At 47.0% G+C, this 22,427-nt stretch overlaps 1 protein-coding gene across 2 annotated transcripts in view; it reads left to right on the top strand.

The window, feature by feature from the left end:
• The window catches only part of LOC137370090 (collagen alpha-1(XV) chain-like), a 304,386-nt gene that overhangs the window by 228,924 nt on the left and 53,035 nt on the right, over positions 1-22,427 (top strand). For both annotated transcript variants that reach the window (XM_068032221.1, XM_068032220.1), the window contains exons 21-22: positions 5,320-5,355; positions 7,228-7,302. In XM_068032221.1, coding sequence (XP_067888322.1) covers positions 5,320-5,355; positions 7,228-7,302 — 111 coding nt within the window. The remainder of the gene's footprint in view (positions 1-5,319; positions 5,356-7,227; positions 7,303-22,427) is intronic.

The raw sequence follows: 22,427 nt of genomic DNA, 5'->3' as shown, positions 1-22,427 counted from the left end.
AATCCCTTTTAAAAATCATGATCGAATCTGCTTCCACCATGCTCTCAGACAGTGCATTCCAGATCCTGACCACTCACAGTGTAAAAAGGTTTTTCCTCATGTCACTGTTGGTTCTTTTGTTATTCACTTTAAATCTCTCCTCTGGTTCTTGGCCCCCTTGTCAGTGGGAACAGTTTCTCTCTATCTACTCTGTCTAGACCCCTCATGATTTTGAACACCTCTATCAAATCTCTCAACCTTCACTTCTCTAAGGAGAACAACTTAGCTTGTCCAGTCTATCCAAGTAACTGAAGTCCTTCATCTCTGGAACCATTCTTGTAAATCTTTTCTGCACCCTCTCTAAAACCTTCACATCCTTCCAAAAGTGCGGTGCCCTGAAACGGACAGAATAATCTATTTGAGGCCTTACCGGTGTTTTATAAAGGTTCATCATAACTGCCTTGCTTTTGTACTCTATGCCTTTTTTTATAAAGCCCAGGATCCTGTATGTCTTTTTAACCACTTTCTCAAGCTACCCTGCCACCTTCAACGATTATGCACATAAAGGCCAGGTCTCTCTGTTTCTGAACCTCCTTTCAAATTGTACCCTTTAGTTTATATTGCCTCTCCCCATTCTTCCTACCAAAATGTGCCACGTGTCTGTCCATTCCACCAGTCTGTCTGTTGGTCATCTATGTCCTCTTGAAGTATATCACTATCCTCCTCACTGTTCACAATACTTTCAAATTTTGTGTCATCTGCAAATTTTGAAATTGTGCCCTGTATAGCCAAGTCTGGGTCATTAATATGTATCAAGAAAAGCAGTGGTCCTAGTACCGATCCCTGGGAAACTCCACTGTATACTTTCCTCCAGTCCAAAAAAAAATCGTTCACCACTACTCTGTTTCCTGTCACTCAGCCAACTTCGTATCCATGTTGCCACCTGTCCCTTTTATTCCATGGGCTTCAACTTTGCTGAAAAGCCTATTATGTGGCACTTTATCAAATGCCTTTTGGAAGTCCATGTACACTACATCAACCACATTATGCTTAACAACACTCTGTTACCTCATCAAAACATTCAATCAAATTAGTTAAACACGATTTACCCTTAACGATCTGTGCTGGCTTTCTATAATTAATCCCCACTTGTCAAAGTGACTGTTAATTTCATCCCAGATTACTGTTTCTGAAATCTTTCCCACCACTGAGGTTAAACTGACTGGCCTGTAGTTGCTGGGTTTATCCTTACACTCTTTTTTGAACAAGAGTGTGACATTTACAATTCTCCTGTCCTGTGGCACCACACCCCCCCCCCCCCCTCCCCCCCCCCCATCCCTCCCCATGTCTAGGGAGGATTGGAAGATTATGGCCAGTGCCTCGTCAATTTCCACCCTTACTTTCCTCAGCATCTTCGGATGCATCCCAGCCTGTCCTGGTGACGTATCAACTTTAAGTAGAGCCAACCTTTCTAAGATTTTCTCTTTATCAATTTTTAGCCCATCCAGTATCTCAACTACCTTCTCTTTCACTATGATTTTAGCAGCATCTTCTTCCTTGATAGAGACAGATGCCAAGTATTCATTAAGCACCTTAGCCATGCCCTCTGTCTCCACGTGTAGGTCTCTTTTTTGATCCCTAATTGGCCCCATCCCTCCTCTTACTCCTTTTTATGTGCCTATAGAAGACTTTTAGATTCCTTTTCCTGTTAGCTGCCAGTGTCTTGTCATACTCTCTCTTTACTTCTCTTATTTCCTTTTTCACTTCCTCTCAGAGCTTTCTATATTTAGTCTGATTCTCACTTGTATTATCAACCTGATATCTGTTTGTTCTGCTTCATTTTACTCTCTATCTATTTTGTCATCTAGGGAGCTCTGGCCTTGCTGGCCCTACCTTTTCCTTTGGGAATATACCTTGACTGTACTGAAACATCTCCTCCTTAAAGACAACCCATTGTTCTGTTGTCATTTTGCCTGCCAATCTTTGATTCCAATTTACCTGGGACAGATTCGTTCTCACCGCACTGAAATTGGCCCTCCTCCAATTAAGTATTTTTACTCTAGATTGCATGATTCTATGATTTAGGTATCTGTAATCAATGTACCCTTGATGTCCATTTTATAAGCTTTGGTAGAATATTGAGTGCCATGCTGGTGTAGACACCAGGAAATTATGTGGATATCTAAGTAACGTCACTGGAGGATAATTACAATATAATCAACTGCAAACTGATGTGGGTACAAAACCCAATTAGAAAATTGGATGGCATGCAAATCTGGCACAACATGTGTCTGCCAATTTTCACATGCTATCATGCCAATTTATCAGCAGTAACCAATCAGTAGGTCCAGCCTATGATGTCTAGCATGTTATTTTACAGATGCAGGAATTGGGGAACCAGTGGAAAGGATTGCTGCACAAAAGTGCAATTGACTTCCAAAAAATCATTTGGAAATAACTTTTTTCATGATATAGACATTTAAAGCAAACAAATTGTTGTTCCTTGACAAATACAGTTTAACAATCTGACTGGATTTTCTTCTTACATTGCAAAATGTGTTTGGTGTCACAGGGATATCATTGGTTGTTCCCTACTTGGTAATGTGCCATTTGAACTATTAAAAGATAACCTTCCAAGGACACATGCTGACACTTCCATATCCCATGTGAGTGCTCCCGAGCTTAATCTTGATAGCCATTGATACTGCCCTGGCCCGCACCCCCCACCCAACAAATGTAGGCCAGGGCCTTTCACGTTGGTTGACAAATGCCTGATCTATCTTTCCCGTTTATTATCCAGAACTTCCACCAGGCCTGTGATTATCTTAGCATCCAGTTTTATCTTGACGGTGGAGATACCTTGCTCAAATTTCACCTATTTCTCCTGGTCTTCTGAACAATTTTAGCTGAAATTACAGCAAGAGATCAGGAGAAACTACCACCCCCTACCATCCCGCCACCCAATAGAAATTGAGAGGTATAGACAGGGTGGATAGCAAGAAGCTTTTTCCCAGAGTGGGGGATTCAATTACTAGGGGACACGGGTTCAAAGTGAAAGGGGAAAAGTTTAGGGGGGATATGCGTGGAAAGTTCTTTACGCAGAGGGTGGTGGGTGCTTGGAACGCGTTGCCAGCGGAGGTGGTAGACGCGGGCACGATAGCGTCTTTTAAGATGTATCTAGACAGATACATGAATGGGCAGAAAATAAAGAGATACAGACCCTTAGAAAATAGGCGACAGGTTTAGATAGAGGATCTGGATTGGCGTAGGCTTGGAGGGCCGAAGGGCCTGTTCCTGTGCTATAATTTTCTTTGTTCTCTTTGTTCTTTGTTCACAGACAGTTACTGTGTGCGCAATAGACCAGTGTTGTCCTACATAAATTAATGACCAGCAGAGATTTGGCACCATTTTATCCACATGGGCTCATTTTAGTAGAAAACGCTCTACATAGAGCAAACATACTTTGCATGTGTTAACTAACTACTATTTAGCAAACATCTACCACTATTCAGTAACCAAGGAAGTAAAGCCTTAACTTGATCAAACAATACTCACACACTCTGCATTTTGTCTCACCACTTTACCAACAAGCTGATAAGATGAAAGTTGACATGCGCACCCTATGGGAGTATGGAGAACACATGCACAACAACGGTGTCTATTACTCAGTTTTTAATTTACTAATCAGAAATGCAATTGGCCACATCTGAATTCCCAATTATCCACATCTGGATTCCAAATTAGCAACATCTTGATTCCCAGTCGACCACATGTGGCTAGTGGCTAACATATAAAATAACAAAGTGACTCCTGACAATGCAGCCCTCCTGCCGACGTCATCAGAGCACTCCCAGACTCGCACATGCACAGAACAGACTCTGGCTACCAGTATGGTGCTGTGCATGCACAGTCTACGATATTCATCGCTCGTCACTCCCGGCCTCGCCACATCTCCGCACTCGGCTTCCTCCTGCTTCTGGTCCCTGCTCCTCCCACTCCCTCCCGCTACTGGTCCCCGCTGCTCCCGCTCCTGGTCCACGCTCCTGGTCCCTGTTCCCCCCTGCTCCTGGTTCACGCTCCCTCCCCCGCCTGGTCCCCGTTCCCTCCTACTCCTGGCCCCCGCTCCCTCCCGCGCCTGGTCCCCGCTCCCTCCCGCGCCTGGTCCCCGCTCCCTCCCGCGCCTGGTCTCCGCTCCCTCCCGCTCCTGGTCCCCGCTCCCTCCCGTGCGTGGTCCCTGTTCCCTCCTGCTCCTGGACCCCGCTCTCTCCTGCGATCGGAGCCTTTTTTCCCCACAGTGGGGAAGCGTGGAAGAGACAGAGTGACAAGATAGGCAGGGGAGGGGAGGGAGACTGCGAGCTGGAGGGAGTGGGGGAGCGAGCAGCTGGGGGGGGAAGAAAGGGCGAGGCCACGGATTCTGTTGAATTGCACACACAATCCCACTCGTGCAGCTACCCTGAAGTTCTTTTTAAAATGCTCACTAGTTTAAAATTCGGGTTTGTGTCCTGAAATAATTGTGAATAAAATTCATTAAACAACCCGTTGCGGGGAGGAGGAGCGGGGACCAGAAGTGGCCATTTTGGTTTCATTTGTTTTCGTTTTTGTGATAAATTGAGCAGCGCCATCTTTGCTACTGGCAGATGCCAAAAACGTCGCAGACGGTGATGTTCCACTGGAAGAGGCTGCATTTGCGCATGTGCAAGTACTATGCCACATAAGGGTATCACTTGGGATGCCAATTAACACAAAATCCCCTCTTATTTTACTGGTTCCATATTGTTGCTATGCTGTTTGGTGATTAATTCTGGATGTAGCATCAGGTAATCCTCCTGGTAACCTGGCTGAATTAAGATGTTCAACAAAATAGCCCGGTCAGAGAAGATACAATCATCCGTGATGGTCCTGAAAACCCGGGCTCCCACACCATGAAAATCATCAGGATCATTCCCACCAATAGCCTCCACTGACCACACCAGAGATTTTGAGATAAGTAGGAAGCCACCTCATTGGCATGAGGCAGGTGAGTGCAAGTACCATTGCAGATGCATCTCCTGGCCCATGTAGCTGACAAATCATTGGGGAATGGGCTGCTCATGCCCCACCCCCCGCAGATCAAAGCCATAAACCCTGATATATTTTTAAGAATACCACTTTCAGACCACCTGCTTTTCCTGTACCCACCACCACTGCATCCAACGTGTGGGGCTCACTTACATCCGTCTGGAATCACGTGGCCATAATCTCTGTAGCTGATGTGCTGGACAACTAGAATCGCCTCCCCACTTTCAGTTTTGAATACGGGACTGTGATAATCTGTCATAACTCGTGATCTCTCTTCCACAGGGACCAACAGGCGAGAAAGGTGAACAAGGACTTAAGGTAAGACTTTGTGATTTATGTCAAAGTTACGGGACGATTATTAAGAACAAGAAGGAAGGACTTTCATTTATGTGACACGATTCATGAACTAAGGATGTTCTCTCACTTCCCCCAATTTAGAATTGAAATGATGTTTGTCCGTTCTGCACAGGCGTTGTTCCTGTTTCTAAATTTGTGGTTCCTTTTTTTAAGGGGTTAGGCACTGTAAATATGAAAATTAGAGGCCTAATTCCTATTGAAGGACCCCAACCCCAGAACTTAGTCACCACTAAACTGGTTATAAGCTATATCTGCCCAGCTCAGGAAACTTCAGCAGACTTGACAGCCACCAACCAAAAGTAGGTAGTAACATCTGCTTTTATTTTTATGTGGAGTGGGGAGAACCTGGATTCTTTGCTCAAGCTTCTGGGATGGGATTTTAACCCAAGACATTTTGACTCATAGGTGAGAGTAATACCTCTCAGCCAAGGCTGACTGTTTTGTGTGTCAAAACCCAATGGCTGCCCAATACGTTGGCAGGAAACTGTGCCTGGCCTGGTGGTGGGCAAGGAACACTTCACCTGCTTGGCAGAATGCTGGCAAAGTGGAGGTGGCACTACATGAGCTGGATGGTCCTGATTGCTGCTCCATGGCACTCTCCCCATAGGACAGCAGACCGGGAAGGAGGTTGGAGGCAGAGAATGCAAGGGAGCACCTGATCACGACTGCCACTGGCAATGCCAGACCTTTGGTACATGTTAGCTATAGGTGTCCTTGCAACAGAGGGCATGCCTTCGCTAATACAAAATCAAAATACTGCAGATACTGGAAATCTGAAATACAAACAGAAAATGCTGGAAATGTTCACCAGGTCAGGAGGGGTCTGTGGAGTGAGAAACAGAGTTAACATTCAGGTTGAGGACGTTTTATCAGATTAACAGATGCTGCCTGACCAGTTGTGTTTCCATCATTTTCTGATTGTCCGCTGACCTGGAACCTGTGCTGCCAGTTCTATAAATACAGTTCAACAATCTGACTGGATATTCTACTTGCGTTGCAAAATGTGTTTAAGGGCACAGAGATATTGCTGGCTGCTGTCATACTTGAGACTAGGCCATTGAACTATAAAAATCTAACTTTCCAAGGACGCATGCTGCTACTTCAATATCCCAAGTGGCTAGTTCACGAGCATGACATTCTTCCTCATTCATTATCTAAAACCTCCACCTGAGCCTGGAGTCCACTGGAGTCATGATTGCCCTTCCCCCCACTCGCCCCCCACCCCCCACCACAACCCCACCAACCCTATAGCCAGGTCCAACCCCCTGGGACTTGCCTGAGCAGGCAGCCCAAAATTGAAGTCTTCACTTCTCTTGCTTGTGGAGCAGTGAGCAATGCCAGCACTTTGCACTGAGTATGCTGTTGAGGCCCAAGGACCAACTTCCATCGGTCTCTGGGACTCTTGGTGTGGCTGCGCACTAGGCTCAAGTCTGGGTCTAAAAACAGGCGCAAACCAAAATCTACACATTCCTACTCAGTCCTGCCATCAGGAAGAAGCATTAAGGTACAGACTGCACCTATTCATTCTTGGGCAAGAGCCTCTGTGCTGCCTTTACCAGCAGTTACAAGAGTGCTCCTTTCAACCAGGGAATACTGCACTGTAGGGAGACAACCCAATGAAGGAAGAGAAGTAAATTGAACTGCAGGTGAAGGAATTATCTGTTGGGTTTTAATCAAATGTAACATGGATACTTCATCAACTTTATTCCACACAAGCACTAAAATATTCCACACATTTGCATGAAGTGCTAAGACCTTTGAAAATGAATTGCTAGTCAACAGTTACATCATGCATTATTTCACAAAGTAGGACTTCTTTATTTAATGGCACAGGGTGAGCGTGGTCAAGATGGTGTTGGTAAACAAGGACCTCCAGGCCCTCCAGGACCTGTTGTGCTGCTACATGAGGTGAGTGGTTCAAACTCCTGGGAAAGCCTTTGAGGGTGGTTTTCTACTTTTGGATGGCTCCATTTCCCATTCATCCTTTTCGCTGAGATTCCATGTTCTAGTTACTGATGAATGATACTGAAGGACGCTTAAACTTGAATGGAATTCAACTACTTCCCGGGCAGCCCGTGAGTATTTATTCCTTAAGCTAATGGTGTATTTTGGCTTTTTACATTTTTTAAATTTGAGTTTGCAGTGTAAACTTTAGCTTTAACTAGAATTATTCTAACTTTGTACTAAGAATGCTTACCTGAGGGATTAACAGTAGTCATTAGCTTTTGAATTTAGCATCATCTTGCACTGCATTACCACACCATTTTAGAAATGGTGAGTATTGCCACACAGTTAGTAAACTAAAGTGAAAAAAACGTCAAATCCAAAAATCTTCACTAGATGTAAACCTATATCCAACAGCAAAGTTTATAATGGGTCAATACTCTTTGTGAGAGTGTCCTCCGATAAAAAATAAAAGTCAACAAACTTTTGGTTTCGGGGAAGGGGAACTCAAATAATTTTATCTTTTCATGAAACAGATGAGGGCTGAATTTCCTCTCAGTCCCTTCCCCACCTCCTACTGGATGTCTGACAGTTGCAGAATCCTGAATGTGCCATGGCCCTGTTGTGGGAGGATTGCATCCAAATATCCTGCCCTGAGAGCAGCCAGAATGATCTCCAGGATGCACCCAGGACCCCCACAGATTTAGACTATGGAGAATTCCGGCACAAGCTCCACCGTCATAATTTTAGGGCAGCCCTCTGTTTGGATGTCCCATGGGCAGAAGAAGGTAATTGAGGTCAGAGGACTGGGAATGCCCCTTCCTGCCTCATCATCTTGCTAATGCTGGGCCTGAACCTGATCTAGATCTGCCCCCACCCCAATTTAAGAACCAGGACAGTGCTGTTTCCTCTTCACTGTACCTCAGAAATAAACACTCCCAAGACAAACTAAGGCAAATCCACTACAGACGTCTTCAAAATGGAAGATAAGATTTTTTGGTGGAGATGGGTTAGGGGCAGAGGACATTGGGTGTCTCGACACTCACTAAATTCTGTGACCACAATTTAGAGTCTCCAACCCAAACTGTTATGAAATCCATCCAGGTATAGTTTCTGTTTGCCCAATAAGAAGATTACATGCTGTCCTAAATCCACATAACTAAATCCAGAGAGTATAGGTGCAGGTTAGGGATACCAGATTACTGAACCAGTCAAGAGTGTTAAGCCTACTCGCACAAAACATTGCTAAACTTCCCACTGTTTGTGCCTACCCATTAAAATAAAGTACCCAGTAATAATTCTATCCCTCTGGTTCCCAATAAAGAGCTTGGCAAGTCGACCAATCAACAGTACTACCATGATGTACTGCAGACTTACCTAATTCAAATATCAAATTGCTGAGTCTGTCACACAGGGTTGAAGTAGTTCCAATCTTCCATCATCCATCTTGAAGCCACTTTGACTCCACTTATCATGCTGTCTCCCCTAACCTCACCGGACTGCATTTGTCACCAGTTGGACATTAACTTAAAACTGGTTAAAAAAATTGTTTTTAAAAAGTACACTGGGGAAATTCAATTTTTATGGAAATAAAGCAAGTAATTTAAGCTTGGTAACAATTGACCGAAATTAAAAATGAAGAATGATATAATTAACTCACAATTCCACCTTTCGTAAAGCAGAAGGAGAGAAATTGATTTGTCTTATCGTGAATGTAACATGGTAACTTAGTGAGTTAAATTACTGTATTAAACCTTATTGAACTTAATGTCTGACTTCTTTGTACTTTGCTCCTGGTTGTGTTCATTATCTCTCCTGGACACTGCTCCGAACCACAAATGTGCCTTTCACAAATCCAAAGAAAAGTTTGATCTACTTTTATACAAAATAAAGACAAGGGCTGCTTCACATCCAGCTTTGAAAATGAATGTGGAGCTAATTATATTTATTTATTTTTTATTCATTCATGGGATGTGGGTATCGCTGGCTAGGCCAGCATTTATTGCCCATCCCTAATTGCCCTTGAGAAGGTGAAGGTGAGCTGCCTTCTTGAACCACTGCAGTCCATGTTGGGTAGGTACACGCACAGTGCTATTAGGAAGAGAGTTCCAGGATTTTGGCCCAGTGACAGTGAAGAAACAGTGATATAGTTTCAAGTCAGGATGGTGTGTGGCTTGGAGGGGAACTTTCAGATGGTGGTGTTCCCATGTATCTGCTGCCCTTGTCCTAGGTGGTAGAGGTCGTGGGTTTGGAAGGTGCTGTCTAAGGAGCCTTAGAGCGTTGCGCAAGTGCATCTTGTAGATGGTACACACTGCTGCCACTGTGCATTGGTGGTGGAGGGAGTGAATGTTTGTGGATGGTGTGCCAATCAACTGGGCTGCTTTGTCCTGGATGGTGTCGAGCTTCTTGAGTGTTGTTGGAGCTGCACCCATCCAGGCAAGTGGAGAGTATTCCATCACACTCCTGACTAGTGCCTTGTAGATGGTGCACAAGCTTTGGGGAGCCAGGAGGAGGAGAGTTACTCGCCGCAGTATTCCTAGGCTCTGACATGCTCATGTAGTCACGGTATTTATATGGCTACTCCAGTTCAGATTCTGGTCAATGGTAACCCCCAGGATGTTGATAGTAGGGATTCAGCAATGGTAATGCCATTGAATGTCAAGGGGAGATGGTTAGATTGTCTCTTGTTTGAGATAGTCATTGCCTGGCATTTGGGTGGCGCAAATGTTACTTGCCACTCATCAGCCCAAACCTGGATATTATCTAGGTCTTGCTGCATTTCTACATGGACTGCTTCAGTATCTGAGGAGTTGCGAATGGTGCTGAACATTGTGCAATCATCAGTGAACATCCCCACTTCTGACCTTAAGAGTGAAGGAAGGTCATTGATGAAGCAGCTGAAGATGGTTGGGCCTAGGACACTACCCTGACGAACTCCTGCAGTGATGTCCTGGAGCTGAGACGATTGACCTCCAACAACCACAACCATCTTCCTTTGTGCTAGGTATGACTCCAACCAGCGTAGAGTTTTCCCCCTGATTCCCATTGACTCCAGTTTTATCAGGGCTCCTTGATGCCATACTCAGTCAAATGCTGCCTTGATGTCAAGCGTAGTCACTCTCACCTCACCTCTTGAGTTCAGCTCTTTTGTCCATGTTTGAACCAAGACTGTAATGAGGTCAGGAGCTGAATGGCCCTGGCGGAACCTAAACTGAGTGTCACTGAGCAGGTTATTGCTAAGCAAGTGCTGCTTTATAGCACTGTTGACAACACCTTCCATCACTTTACTGATGATTGAGAGTAAACTGATGGGGCGGTAATTGGTCAGTTTGGATTTGTCCTGCTTTATGTGTACAGAACATGCCTGAGCAAATTTCCACATTGTTGGGTAGATGCCAGTGTTGTAGCTGTACTGGAACAGCTTGGCTAGGGGTGCGGCAAGTTCTGGAGCACAGGTCTTCAGTACTATTGCCAGAATTTGGTCAGGGCCCATAGCCTTTGCAGTATCCAGTGCTTTCAGTCGTTTCTTGATATCACTTGAAGAATGAATGAAATTGTCCGAAGACTGGTATCTGTGATGCTGGGGACTTCAGGAGGAGGCCGTGATGGATCATCCACTTGACACTTCTGGCTGAAAATTGTTGCAAATGCTTCAGCCTTATCATTTGCACTGATGTGCTGGGCTCTTCTATCATTGAGGATGGGGATTTTTGTGGAGTCACCTCCTCCAGTTAGTTGCTTAATTGTCCCCACCAATCATGTCTGGCTGTGGCAGGACTGCAGAGCTTAGATCTGATCTATTAGTTGTAGGGTCGCTTAGCTCTGTCTATTGCATGCTGCTTATGGTGTTTGGCACACCAGTAGTCCTGGGTTGTAGCTTCACCAGGTTGACACCTCATTATGAGGTATGCCTGGTGCTGCCCCTGGCATACCCTCCTGCACTCTTCATTGAACCAGGGTTGATCCCCGGGCCATGAAGTTACAGATTGTGATTGAGTACAATTCTGCAGCTGCTGATAGCCCACAGCACCTCTTGGATGCCCAGTTTTGCATTGCTAGGCCTGTTCGAAATCTATCTTATTTAGCATTGTGGTAGTGCCACACTACACGATGGAAAGTATCCTCAATGTGAAGACGGGACTTGGTCCCCACAAGGACTCTGTAGTGGTCACTGCTACCAATACTGTCATGGACAGATGTATCTGTGAAAAGCAGATTGACGAGGACGAGGTCAAGTATGTTTTTCCCTCGTGTTGGGTCTCTCACCACCTGCCGCAGACCCAGTCTAGCAGCTAGGTTCTTTAGGACTCGACCAGCAATGGTGCTACCAAGCCTCTCTTGGTGATGGACATTGAAGTCCCCCACCCAGAGTACATTCTGTGCCCTTGCCACCCTCAGTGCTTCCTCCAAGTAGTGTTCAACATGGAGGAGTACTGATTCATCAGCTGAGGCGGGGCAGTAGGTGGTAATCAGCAGGAGGTTTCCTTGCCCATGTTTGACCTTGTGCTATGAGATTTCTTGGGGTCCGGAGTCAACGTTGAGGACTCCCAGGGCAACTCCTTCCCGGCTGATTCACCTCCAGGCTGCATGGGAAAGGCGGGAGGTCTTCTTCCCCAGCGATGGCTAGAAGAGGTATTCCCCCCTGACCAAGCCAGCTTGGATGGAGATCGCAGAGGGTCAGCAGCCATGGGGGTCACCCCTTGAACATGGGTACAGTGCAGGAAGAGAGTCAATGACCTCCTTCATTCCACCTAGGTGACACTTCCTTACCTCTCTCCTTTTTAGAGTTTGCATGTGACTATGCAGGAGGAAGTGGGACATAGAAAGTGTGGTACCACAAAGGCGCTGGCAAAGGAGGTTAGGCATCACCTCATACTGCATCTCAGCCACAGGCCACCTTCTTTCACAGCTCATCCCCTGAGAGCTGATAGGAGGATGAGCTATATCGGATACCCGAATAGGGGACGAGGGGCCGTCACTTAAAGTACTGTCACGTTGATCACTCTGCGAAGTATGACTGTCGCCCTTTTCCCACTCGCAGAACAAGAGGGCTCATAACAGTAGGGAGACAGCCTGGATTGGCAGAGGCATCCCAGACATCAGGCCTCTCTTCGCAGCAGAAGAGGCAGCACTAGAATTGGCAAGGACATAGGGTGGCTGCTCCATATCAGATGGAGAGACTGGAGTCTCCTCGCAAGAGACTGAGGATTGTCTTCCATCGACATACAATTCACTTCTAGAGACCCACATCACGTATGGTTGGCATGATGAGATCTGCACAGCCTAACCCATACACGCTTGTGCTCTCTCATGCAGGTCGGCGCCCACAAGAGACTCAACCAGAAGTGGGACAGACATCCACCTCTGAGGAGGAGTACTCAGAGGATGCACCACCCCATAACTCTTCACCTTCACCTTCCACCAGCACAGATACTTTCACCTCGGTGGTTTTCCGCTCAGCTGTAGAATCAGGGATCACAAGTTGGTGAGAGCATCACGCACACGCCTGAGCAGCTGGCTGAGGCTGAGACAGCCGAGGCCTCTGAGTAGAAGGGCTGTGGGTGGCCAGGCCCATGCTGAGCCCCAGGCTGATGATGAGCCTCTGGTGTCAACAGCACAGGGCATGCAGGAGATGCAGAGAGAAGTAAGGAAACATATGGCGGAGATCCCAGAGGCAATGCACAGCCATGAGTAAACGATGGAGGAACTGTCCGTGCCATGAGTGCTGCCACATCTCAGGTATGTGAGCCCATGGCTTCCTCCATCGAGAGGTTGGCGATCCTCATGGAGAGCCAGGTCCCACAGATGCATGCAGACCTGCACACCATCACCTTGGCCATGAGCTCAACACAGCAGTGGCAAGGCGAGAGAAGGAACAGGAGCCTGGAGACCTCTCCCATTCCTTACCCTTCCCTGGAGAGCAGGGAGGTTCATGTGAGCCTTGAGAGGGAGGAGGAGAAGCTGACCTTCACAGCTGGGAGCTCCCCTCAGGACGCTCCGAGTGTGGACACCAGCTCCTAAGCCCCTCCACCAGTGAGCCCAGCTCCAGCAGCTGCGACACCTGAGGAGAGTCCTGCACCAGTGCAGGAAAACCTCAGGCAACTGGGGCCCTCCAGGCCTCAGGCAGCCAGAGGACGGCCGACGAAGTCATCACAGACCAAGGGTCAGCCTGACTCCAGCTCAGCTACTAGCAATGGGTTTACACCAGGAGGAGCACTTGTAAATGTATAATGAAAACCACCTTGAGACACCTGGGGGTTTACAGGTGTTTGAAATTTGATATGTGCTGCATCATATAAAGTTCTTTCATTCAAGCCATTAACCTTTATTGTATAAAAGTGATTATTCTATCATGCATTAATTGTGAGCTGCCAACTTCATCCTTCCTGCTCAGAGATGCTAATATAGGCACAGACCTCATTTGACTATGATCTCCCATGGGCCCTAGCACGTGGTTCAGCTGGGTGCTAGAAACAGAACACAAATAGAAAGGAGGCGACAGACTGCATGCATTGAGGTAAGTTTTGATTGTTTTTTCTCTGAGTGGCCATCAGGGTGGCTGGAAGCAGGTAAGCACGAGATTGTCTCTTGCCTCCTTGGCCTGTTGCTCAATATGCCTGGCCTCTGGTACAACGGCTTCAACATCCAGTGCTGCTTGCTCCGCTCCCTCCTCCATGTCCTCCTCATTGGTGGAGGAATGTTACTCACTCATGCCATCATCATGCAAGGCCTCCCCCCTCTGCAGTGCTAGATTGTGCAGAGCACAGCAGACCACCACGATACGCGAGACCCTCATTGGGGCATACTGTAGGGAAGATCTAGGCAGCGGAATCTCATCTTCAGCAGCCCAATGGCCTGATCGAGGGTTACCCAGGTGGAGCCATGGCAAGTGTTGTATCTCTCCTCCGCTGCATTGTGAGGGTTCCTCGCAGGTGTCAGTAGCCAAGTCTTCAGTGGGTAGCCCTTGTTCCCGAGAATCCATCCCTGAAGGTCTGAAAAGGAATGATACTTGGGACTGTTGAAGTATGTAGGCATCGTGGCTGCTTCCTGGGAAGCGGGCACACACCTGCAAGAAACGTTTCAGTGGTCACAATCCAGTCGAACTTTGATTGAATGAAATCCCTTCCTGTTGATGAAGGTGACTGGCTGGTCTGTTGGTGCTTTGATGGCAACATGTTTGCAATCTATTACACCTTGCACCTGGGGAAATCCAGTGATGGTCCCGAATCCGTTGGCCCTCTTGGCCTGACTGTCAGGGTCAGTCCAATATCGCACATAGTCACTGGCCCTCTCGAACAGGGCATTGGTCACCTCCTTAATGCAGCGGTGGGATACTGCCTAGGAGCCCCCACACATGTCCCGAATGGATCCTTGGAAGCACCCAGATACGTAAAAGTTTAGTGCCACTGTGATCTTCAAGGCTAGTGACATAGCGTGATCCCCAAATCCCATAGGTCGCAACTCATCCTGCAGCAGGGCGCATAAGTCAGTGACAGCCTCCCTGGAGAGCTATAGTCTTCACTGACAATGCCCCTCAGGCATTTGGAGGTAGGTGATTTGAGCCAGGTACACTCTGTGGCACTGGTGGGCCCTTCTTGGCATGGCTGGCTGCTGTTGCTCTCGTCCTGAAGCTTCACGGGAAGGTCAGCTGCCTCTTGGCCCTCCCTCCATCAGATGTGCTACATCATGGCACGGGGGTCCAAAAAGACAAGGTGTATGAGACCCATGCTAGGTAACCAGAGGGCCTACAGACTGCTGTTGATGCCGAGACGATCCTGCTTTGGCAACTGAACCTTTGCTACTCCTTCCAGCAAACCCCCTGATGGCTCTCAGTGCCCACCCTTGCTGATAGCTGACCCTCTTATCCAGCAGTATGTGCAACCAAGCATCTCACCCAACAGTTTGGTCACTCATTAGAGCCACCCAAACCTAAGCCCCCCACTTTGCAGAGCATCCAAGACCCCAACCCCTCCTGCAGAACACCCAAGACCCTGACCCCTATTTTGCAGAGCACCCGAGACCCCCACCCCCATTTTGCAGAGCACCCGAGACCCTAACCCCCTTGCAGAGTGCACAGCACTGCAGGCTGACAATGGCCTCCACTTCCCCTTCTTGCCCTCTGCAATGCTGGACATGGCTGCCTACCCATTGCGGCACCGTAGCCTCGCCTCAGTGCTGCCAGCTTTTAATAGTCAGGAATCTGAAGGCACATGAGGGCTGCTTCACCGATTTCTGAGGAGAGCTTTTTAAAATTACAGTAGCGCACTCCAATTTCCCCATTCCCAGCAGAGTGTGTGAAGCAGAAATACAGCTACAACATGTAGTGCTGATGGTATGAGCAGCAGTCCTTTCGAGCTGGAATCTTTGAATTTACCACTAAATCTAGTAACTCAAACCTCAGCTTTCTGATAGAGGTTTTTTTTTAACTTCAGTAGTGACAATTTGGTAGAAAATCGAGGCGTGAATCTCTTATGTCTCCCCCTGAACTTTTTTAACAGATTGTCACAAAGCCTAGATTATGTTGGTGAGTGGATCGAAGGATAATGTTGGGTTGTTCATGTAACATGGAAGGATGATGAATGTACAGCTTTAGTTCAGTCTCTGGTTTTCATTCATGATCCTGAACCACAAAGGAGAATTTCTGGAGCAGAATTATAACCTTCAACACTTGCCCTCTCACCCCTCACAGCATCTGTTATCTTCAATGAAGTAATCTGAATTGTACTCAGTGTATATGACTGCACTGGTGCTGTGAGGTGGGTCATTTGATCCAGTTGGATGCTGCACTATGGTAACGATCAGAGCTGATTGTGATTTTGAACAACACAGAACAGCTGCGTCATGTGATCCCCAGGAGGTTTTAACAAAGCATGGCTACAATGGCACTGAGCAGAATTACCAATGTTTATCACAGAGTCACAGTCCCAATACGTACATATCAATTGCTCACTCTCTAATTTATCTTCGGTCTATGCATAATGTTTTTATCTGTATAGTCCTTGGTTGAATGTTGACCAATCACACCTTACAAAAAAAATATATTCTCTAGGATACGGTTACTATGACAGTTCCTTGCCAACTTTTCTTTCTGTCGCTGCAGCCAGCAAAACATAAAAGAAAAGAGGTTTTTCCTCACCTTCTGGCTGTCTTCCTGCCTCAAGCCTGTTTCCTTCAAGCTTCAGACCAACCTGTCGACATCCCTATTGCCCCCGACTTGCTGTTGAGGCTGATCTACCTCCTGTCAATCCTCCCCTTGCTTTGGGCCCACTCCAAAGCCTGACCTGCCACTCTGTCGTCAAGATGCCGGTCTCAATTTTGTTCAATTTATTGAAATTATTGGTGGACAACCGTGGGCAGGAATAATGGATGACTAATGTATCATTCACGAGAGAATTGTCAGAGCACTATATCAGTCTTTAATGCAGGCTGAAAGGAGTCCTCTTTACCGTGGAACAGTGAGCTAATGCTAGAGTAGATGAGGGGTTTGAACGACAGAACTGTCATTAGTAAGAGAACGTTATAAACCTTTCAATAATTGGCCTCTGTATTATTTATTAAAGCTGTATATTGACTTCTTTCAGAAAATATCAACTTAGGATACGCTATATAAGTATTTTGAGACATGATGTGTGGTAAGTGTAAATGTTTGGGAGGAACAGGTGACTTTGGGTGCATGGTTCCCAAAGCTCTCCACCACTGGGGGTTTCCTTGTGTTATGTCTGGGTCTGTTGTAGACTAATTGATAGAGATTGATTGCTGTGATTACTCAACCTGATTGTCATTGCATCATGTGATTACCAGGATGGCAGAATGTGAACCTTTGAATTCTCTATCACAGGAAGCTGTGGATAGAGTCATAGAGTTATACTGCACACAAACAGGCCCTTTGGCCCATCGTGTCTGTGCCGACCATCAAGCACCTATCTATTCTAATCCCATTTTCCAGCACTTGGCCCATAGCCTTGTATGCTATGGTGTTTCAACTGCACATCTAAATACTGCTCAAATGTTGTGAGGGTTCCTGCCTCTACCACTCCTTCAGGTAGTACGTTCTAGATTCCAACCACCCTCTGGGTGAAAAAAGTTTTCCTCAAATCCCCTCTAAACCTCCTGTTCAGTTATTGAGTATATTCAAGACTGAAATTGATAGATTCTTGTGCACTGAGGCTTTAAAGGGATATGGCAGGAAAATCAAATTGACATAGAAGTTCAACCATGATCTTCTTAAATGGCAGAGAGACACCCGGGGCTGTGTGGCTTTCTCCTGCATCTTGTATTCTTTTGGACCGTAGTCTTTTCTCATCCAGCAATTCTAATGTGATGTAAGCTCAATGTCTTTAGTTCTGTCTATATGGGTAAAATATGCAGATATCATTTTAAGAACCAAAGGCTCAAGCTTGCAGGAGAATCCTTCATTGTTAGCCTCAATTGTTAAATGATGTGATGATGGAGTCTCCTGTCAAATCGATGGGTGACGTAGGGCTGAATTTTGTGGAGTGGGCAGGTGTCCCAATGCCAGCCAAAAAGGCCTTTGGAGCCCCCGGCGCAATTTGATGGTGCTCGGACAATTAGTTGCCCAGCACCAGGGTCCCCATCCCTTTAAGGACGGGGATCCCACCCCCAGGAGCTGCCAGCCAATCATAGGCAGCTCAGTAGAATCAGCAGCGCCACCAGGAATGGTGGCCACTACCAGTACTATACCAAGCCTGGGACCAGGCCCATCACTGGAACCCCAGACCCCAGGTAAGTGTAGCAGGGTCACTGAAGCCAGTCCAGCAGGCCCAAAAGAGGTGGGGGGGAGGATGGTCATTGAGGGTGGGAGGAGATGTTAGCGGAGGGGCAGCCTTTGTCTCAGGGGGCCATCCATGGGTTTCAGATTGTCCATGGAGGAGGCCCCCCACCAAATCCATGGTGAGGCTGCCTTGTTTTACTGGGCTACCTCCCCACGTGGCAGAGGCCCCCCTGCCCCAACTTTCATGAGATGTGGGCATCGCTGGCTATGCCAGCGTTTCTTGCCCATCCCTAATTGCCCTTGAGAAGGTGGTGGTGAGCTAACTTCTTGAACCACTGCAGTCCATCTGGTGCGGGTATACCCACAGTGCTGTAATAGAGGGAGTTCCAGGATTTTGATCCAGTGACAGTGAAGGAATGGCGATATATTTCCAAGTCAGGATGGTGTGTTACTTGGAGGGGAACAACTGGTGTAATTCCAGCAGGAAGAGGCCCTTAAATGGCTATTAGGTGGCCACACAGCTCCAGTGACCCGGGTTCAATTCTGGGTACTGCCTGTGTGGAGTTTGCAAGTTCTCCCTGTGTCTGCGTGGGTTTCCTCCGGGTGCTCCGGTTTCCTCCCACATGCCAAAGACTTGCAGGTTGATAGGTTAATTGGCCATTATAAATTGCCCCTAGTATAGGTAGGTGGTAGGGGAATATAGGGACAGGTGGGGATGTGGTAGGGATATGGGATTAGTGTAGGATTAGTATAAGTGGGTGGTTGATGGTCGGCACAGACTCGGTGGGCCGAAGGGCCTGTTTCAGTGCTGTATCTCTAAAACTAAAAAACTTCCTCAATTGACATCTGGGTGGGAAGACTGTCTCCTACCTTTCCTGCCTCTGACTTAATTGCAGGGTGACAGGAAGGCAATGGGCACTCTGCCACCCACCTTACGTCGCTATTTTATGTGCCCCCACCCCCACCCCCGCCTCCCACCCTGTCTCCTGGGGGCTCATAAAATTCTGCTCATAATGTGCAGTCTCTAAACTGTATTTGGGAACATAGGAATAGGAATAGGCCATTCAGAACGTCGAGCCTGCTCCACCATTCAGTTAGATCATGGCGGATCATCTATCTCAACTCCACTTTCCTCCGCTATCCCCATATCCCTTAATGTCATTTGTCTCTGATTGATTTCTGTCTTGACCATACTCAATGATTGAGCTTCCACTGCCCTCTGGGGTAGAGAATTCCAAAGATTCACCACCGTCTAAGTGAAGAAATTCCTCCTCATCTCAGTCTTAAATGACCTACCCCTTATTCTTAGATTATATTCCCCTGGTTCTCGACTCACCAGCCAGAGGAAACATCCTATCTACATCCACCCTGTCACACCCCGTAAGAATTTTGTACGTTTCAATGAGATCACCTCTCACTCTTTGAAACTCTACAGAATACAGGCCCAGTTTCCTCAATCTCTCCTCATAAGACAATCCCACCATCCCAGGGATTAGTCTGGTGAACCTCCATTGCACTCCCTCAATGGTAAGTATATGCTTTTTTAGACAAGGAGACCAAAACTGTACACAATACTCCAGGTGTGGTCTCACCAAGGCTCTATACAATTGCAGCAAGACATCTTTACTCCTGTACTCAAAATCTGTTGCAATAAAGGCCAACATACCATTTGCCTTCCTAATTTCTTGCTGCAGCTGCATGCTAGCTTTTAGCATTAGCATTTCTGCTGGGCCAGTGAATTCAGACATTGACTACTGCACCTACAGCAGCTGAACGGTCAAACGTGAACTTCATACTGTCTGCTAATTTAAATAATATTAGCAGGCAGCTGCTGAGTGGCTGCATGCCTCAACAGGAGGCCCAAGCTTGTGCAAGGCTAGCACCATGTAAAGCTAGCCTGCACTACTTAAACCCAGCCTGCACCTCTTAAAGGGGAGGTACATTCTGGCTGTAGCAGGTGCTTGAAGTGGTGGGGGAAGAGCACCTGACCTGCAAGAAGAATAAAGATGGCACAACAGGGCAAAGAGTATGTTCCAAATTTCTCCAACATGGCACTGGAGGCTTTGGTGCAAGAAGTGGACAGGAGGAGAGAGGTCCTCTATCCACAGGGGGCCAGGAGGCACTCTAGACAGAATCTGAGAAGGCAGTGGGAGCAGATAGCTGTCACAGTCAACCCCAACAGTGTAGCTCTGAAGACCTGGATGCAGTGCCGCAAGAAGTTCAATGACCTCACATGAGTGGTCAAAGTCACTGAATGCATCATTAAATCCCATGTTCCACCACCAACCTCATACATTGCTCAATTCACCATCTGCCCCACCTCCCCTTCCCTTACCAATCAACATTCTCTATCAACCATAACTAACATCAAATTCATAGCCTCTCCTTACCCTCACATACTTAACTCTGCTGCAAGCCTCACACCCACAACTCATAGCTTGGACACGCTGCCAGCTATTCAACTATGACAGGCACACTACCCAAACACATTGCACCACACTCACTGACACACTTCCCCCTCTCTTGGAAGACAAGGTGGTGCATGATCACAGACAGCAGCAGCTAACGGGTGGGGGATAGGCTCAGCTGCATGTCCTCAGTCCGATGGAGGAGACAGTACTCGCCATCATTGGAGTGGCCACAACTGAGGCTGTGGCCAGCAGCAGAGCCATTGAAGATGGCAGATGTAACCATTGAAGATAGCAGTACATTCCTACTTAATCCACATTCTCACATCCCACATATCCCACAGTCTCCTGATTTATAACCAGCTGATGGTGCTCATCTTGTTTTCCCCTCCTTCCTTCATCTACCCTTGTGCCATTCTCCTTTCAAATATACAAGAACTGCCACCTGGCCAGGCAGTGGTACAGGAGAGTGAGGTCCAAGAGAACAAGAGACTGATGATGATGAAAGACATCATTTAATCTTGCATTGACAGACACCAGCTCAGATACTGAAACTGCTCGGACATCAGAGGGTAGCATAGAGGCAGGATCTGCATGTAGTGAGTCACTGGGCATAAGCGGCCTGCAGGCAGGGCAGGGGGAAAGGGTCACACAGGTGCCCACTCCTCAGAAGATGAGGTCATATACAAGTGCTGCTGCAGAGGACTCAGATGAGACTTCAAAGGAGCAGAATACAGAAAGAGGCTGATGGATATATACACACAACAAAATGCTTGAAGCATTAGCAGGCCTGCCAGAAAGCCTGTGGTCAGTATCAAAGAGCTTGGAGGAGTCCAGCACTAACTTGACACAGGGCTTTGCACAGAATTTGAAGTCTGTTCTTTCCTGTGTGGAAGTGGTGGCCAACTCCATGAGAGCACCTGCAGATCCAACCATGATGCAGTTTGTGATGGCTGATGTTTCAACTTCCACTGCAGCACAAGCAGGAGCTTCCCAACTTCTAAGTGCTGCAGTGGAAGCTCAAACTGAAGCCATGTAATCTCAGTTTGTTACCATACTAGCTCAGACTGCTGCCATCATGGCTACAGGTACCAGTGCTCAAAAAGACTTTGAGCAATCTGTGCTACAGCAGATTACTAGGATTTCTGAGGCACCACCCCTTGGGAGTGGCAGTGGCTCGGTGGAGCATGAACCTGCTGTCCACTCTCAGGGTGACAGCATTTGTGCTCCCACCACTACCAATCCTCCAGTGCCCTTGCAGTTGCGTGTCAATCAGCCAGCCCGGACTGCTACTGCTCCCGCCATGGTTCAAAGCTAGGTCTTCAAAGACCAGAGCTGCTTGAGTGCATCCTACAAAGCTATCTGAAATCTCTCCCAGAGAAAGTCAACAGACTTGCACCAGCCATGCTGCAGCCACTGGAGTTGTGCTACATAGCAGCATGAGACCAGGCATGGTGAAGAATAGAACTGGAGCCAATCTTTACACACATATTTATTTACAGAGTTACACATTACAAACATATACCACCTAATCCAACAACCATAGTTTTAATCTGTGACTCCTTATATGGCCTCAAGTGAAATGGCAATTAATGCCCACCACCTGCAAACAACTAAATACAATTAACAAAAGACACCCGCAATACAGGCATTAAGGGAATACACAAGGATGATTAATTGACATTTGTATGGATTATTGGATGATTTGTTTGATAAAGATGGTTTGGAATGGTTGTTTTGTGGTGGCTTTTATTTCAGCATTGTGGCCAAGAGAATGCTGTGATGGTCAGTGACAGGGGGAAGGTAATACGTGGGACTGTTGTAGAATAGTGAATTGGGGTTGTGTTCACTGGTACTGTAGTTGGATGAGGCATTCACGGACAACTCACGGAAAGGAGATGTGTTGGTTTCTTCCTCCTCCTTCTCAGCTGCTTACTGAACACCTGGTG

Source organism: Heterodontus francisci, chromosome 5 (assembly GCF_036365525.1).
Source record: "Heterodontus francisci isolate sHetFra1 chromosome 5, sHetFra1.hap1, whole genome shotgun sequence".
Classification (NCBI taxonomy): Eukaryota; Metazoa; Chordata; class Chondrichthyes; order Heterodontiformes; family Heterodontidae; genus Heterodontus; species Heterodontus francisci.
This window is presented reverse-complemented; position numbering and strand designations above follow the sequence as displayed.